General features: G+C 39.9%; 1 protein-coding gene across 1 annotated transcript; it reads left to right on the top strand.

The window, feature by feature from the left end:
* Window positions 1-1,208: 1,208 nt before the first annotated feature.
* LOC118570343 (vomeronasal type-1 receptor 4-like) lies at window positions 1,209-2,143 on the top strand. The gene has a single exon (XM_036168723.1). The coding sequence runs from the start codon at window positions 1,223-1,225 to the stop codon at window positions 2,141-2,143; it is 921 nt and encodes a 306-aa protein (XP_036024616.1). The 5' UTR covers window positions 1,209-1,222.
* The last annotated feature ends 1,064 nt before the right edge of the window (window positions 2,144-3,207 follow it).

Raw genomic sequence — 3,207 nt, 5'->3', positions numbered from 1 at the left:
TCTGAACTGCTGTGGATATCCTCTATGTAAATAAAATTCTGATTGGCTTTCCAAGCAGGAAGTATAGGTGGGACAAGAGAGAAGAGAATTCTGGGAATAGGAAGGCTGAGGGGACAGGCATTGCCAGCCGCTGCCATGGCAAGAAGGTAATGGTAAGCCACGAGTCACGTGGTAAAGTATAGATTAATAGAAATGGGTTAATTTAAGATAAAAGAAGTAGATAACAAGAAGCCTGCCACAGCCATACAGCTTGTAAGTAATTTAAGTTTCTGTGTGCTTTCTTGGTTGGGTCTGAGCAACTGTAGGACTGGCAGGAAAACTCTAACTACACTGAACTGACTCCTCTACCAATAATGATCCATGTGATCAAAAGAAAGCCTTGTTGTGGAACAGTTCTGTAACAGCACCCTGACACTGATGACTGTGGAAGACAGCAGGTGTCACTGGTGGAATGAGGCCAGAATAACTCCAGCAAGGCCTCAGTCTCAGGCCCAGTTGGCATTATCAAACCACAAGGTGGGCAGGCCAGCAATCGAGATTTTATAGAAGCCTACATGACATTCAGAAGGTTTTAAAGGGCAATGGAATTTTGTTCTGGCTATTTCTCCAGGTCACAAGGGAGGTCATTCTTGGAAAATAGGCAGTACAAGGAGTGCTTTAAGTAAATCAATCAATAAATATACAATAATTGATTTTTTTACCTTATTCTAGTTCAGTCCACAATCACTGCCTCAATAGAACAACATATACTAAATTCCCTTTAAATGGAAAAATGGCTCTTGCTACTTCAATGTAACAAGGTTGAACACACACACACACACACACACACACACACACACGAACTGCAATGAAATTGAATCTAAAAATAGTATACTCTTTCATGACTCATGTATCCCTTTACCTACATACTCCATCCTTCCACATCACCCAATATTACCATCTTCTGGAGTTCTAAATTTACAAATAAAACTAGAGTAATGCCTGCCTTCTAGACCATGAGCAGAGAGAATGAAAAGGTGGTTATGATGTGCTGTCTCGCAGTAGGAACATAAATGTTATAAATGCTTCCTACACTAGTAGATGGTTTCTTAGAAGCCTCTTAATAAAACAAGGGTGAAGGAAATATCCGGGGATGGAGAATGTTGAGTTGACTTGCCACATGAAACGCACACCTCATCTTCCTGTGCAGGATCCTTGTGCTCAGACCACAAGAACCAACAGTATGACAGCCACAAATGTGGCAATTGGAGTGATCTTCTTATCACAAACTGTCATTGGTATTCTGGGCAATTCCTATCTCCTCCACCATTACCTGTTGCTTCACTTCAGGGGGTGCAGGTTAAGGTCTACAGACTATATCCAGCAGCACTTGATTACAGCAAACATCTTAAGTCTACTGTGTAATGGAGTGCCCCAGACTATGGCAGCTTTTGGTTGGAAAGACGTCTTCTGGGATATTGGGTGCAAACTACTTTCCTATCTCCACAGGGTGGGGAGGACAGTGTCCATCAGCAGCACCTGCTTTTTGAGTGTCTTCCAGGTTATTACCATCAGCCCCATGGGCTCAACCTGGTCAAAGTGTAAATTGCAAGCTCCCAGGTACATTGGCTCTTCCACATATCTGGCCTGGATCCTGTCCCTTCTTGTAAACATAATTTTTCCTGTGCACATAACTGGAAAGTTCAGCAATATAAATATCACAAGTCTAAAGGAGTTTGGATACTGTTCTGCTATCCGTCACGACAAAGCCAGTGACATCTTCTATTCAGTATTACTCACAAGTCCTGATGTGTTTTTTGTGGGACTGATGCTTTTGTCCAGCAGCTCCATAGTTTTCATCCTTTACAGACACAAGCAGAGAATGAAACACATTCATAGGAGCAATGTCTCCCTCAGGTCCTCCTCTGAGACCAGAGCCACAAAGACCATTCTGGTCTTGGTGAGCACCTTTGTCTGCTTTTATACAGTTTCCTGTCTCATACATACTCATCTAGCTCTTGTATATCATCCCACATGGTTCATGGTAAATGCCGCTGCAATTGTCTCTGGGTGTTTCCCAACTGTGAGCCCCTTTCTGCTGATGACCCATGATTCATGTGAATCTTCATTCTGTTTTCAATGGGCATGGAATAGAAAATACTAATCACATGGCAAACATGTAAACTATTTGTTTCTGAACAATGTTTAGTTGTTATTTATCACCCATATATTCTATCACCCATACATTCTCAGTACATTGGTGAAACTATCATGTCATAAAGTGAGTGTGATATATCTGTGAACCCATGCACATATATTTTGTGTGCTATATTATGTGCAAACCTTATTTTTTGTGAACAAATAAATGTCTTTAGTTAAATTATTTATCATGATTAATAAAACCAAAATAAAATAACATATTAATCTTGATATTATCTTTTCATTTTATTTGATTAACTGTTTTTTTCCTAACACTTCTATTGTAAAAAAATTAATATAGTGAAACATTTGTTCCTTTTTGTCCTCATGAATAGTGTTCAGAAAACTAACAATGTCTGACAACTAAATAATAAACATTTGTGTCCATACAATAATGGGCATATTTGAGGGAATTTCCAAAGATTAATCATTCATGGCAATACAATAATGGTCACAGTTTTGATAGAATTTTCTAGGAAATAATGAGGGAGGGGTTGGCACTTGTTTTATCTTCTTCTTTCTCTGTTGATTATGTCTGTGAAACTTATTTATGCAATTCCACCTTTTCCGATTTGTATAAGGAGTGTGCATTTAATGCACAGCTCATTAGCATTTCACTAATTGTGCCCTTCTTTGTATGCCACTCTGACATCAGTGATACAGAAAATTGTTTTCTTCAGAGTTGCTTCCTGTGGTCTTAAACCCCAAGCCCCACATAGTGGTTCACAACTACCTCTAATTCCAGTTCTAGGGAATCTGAAGTTCTCTTCTGTCTTCCAACTGATGCTCTTAGGCTGTTCCCAAAAGACTAAGCTCCCTCTGCTCCTGTCCAGACATTCTTATCCAATCTCAGTGTCTCAGCACATTCGTCAAGCCTTCTGTGTCCCAAAACACAAAATGCTTTAACATCACCTGTTGATATCCAGATTTACCCAAGGTTTTCTCAGAGACCCTAATGAAAGGACAAAAGGAACCTAGTTCTGGGTCCTTTCCCAGGAGCAGATATGGAAAGGTCCTGTCTGGAGTTAG

Source organism: Onychomys torridus, chromosome 19 (genome assembly GCF_903995425.1).
Source record: "Onychomys torridus chromosome 19, mOncTor1.1, whole genome shotgun sequence".
Lineage (NCBI taxonomy): Eukaryota > Metazoa > Chordata > Mammalia > Rodentia > Cricetidae > Onychomys > Onychomys torridus.
This window is presented reverse-complemented; position numbering and strand designations above follow the sequence as displayed.

Excerpts from the sequence above, each read along its gene's own strand:
- LOC118570343 (XM_036168723.1), top strand. The coding sequence starts at position 1,223 with ATGACAGCCACAAATGTGGCAATTGGAGTGATCTTCTTATCACAAACT.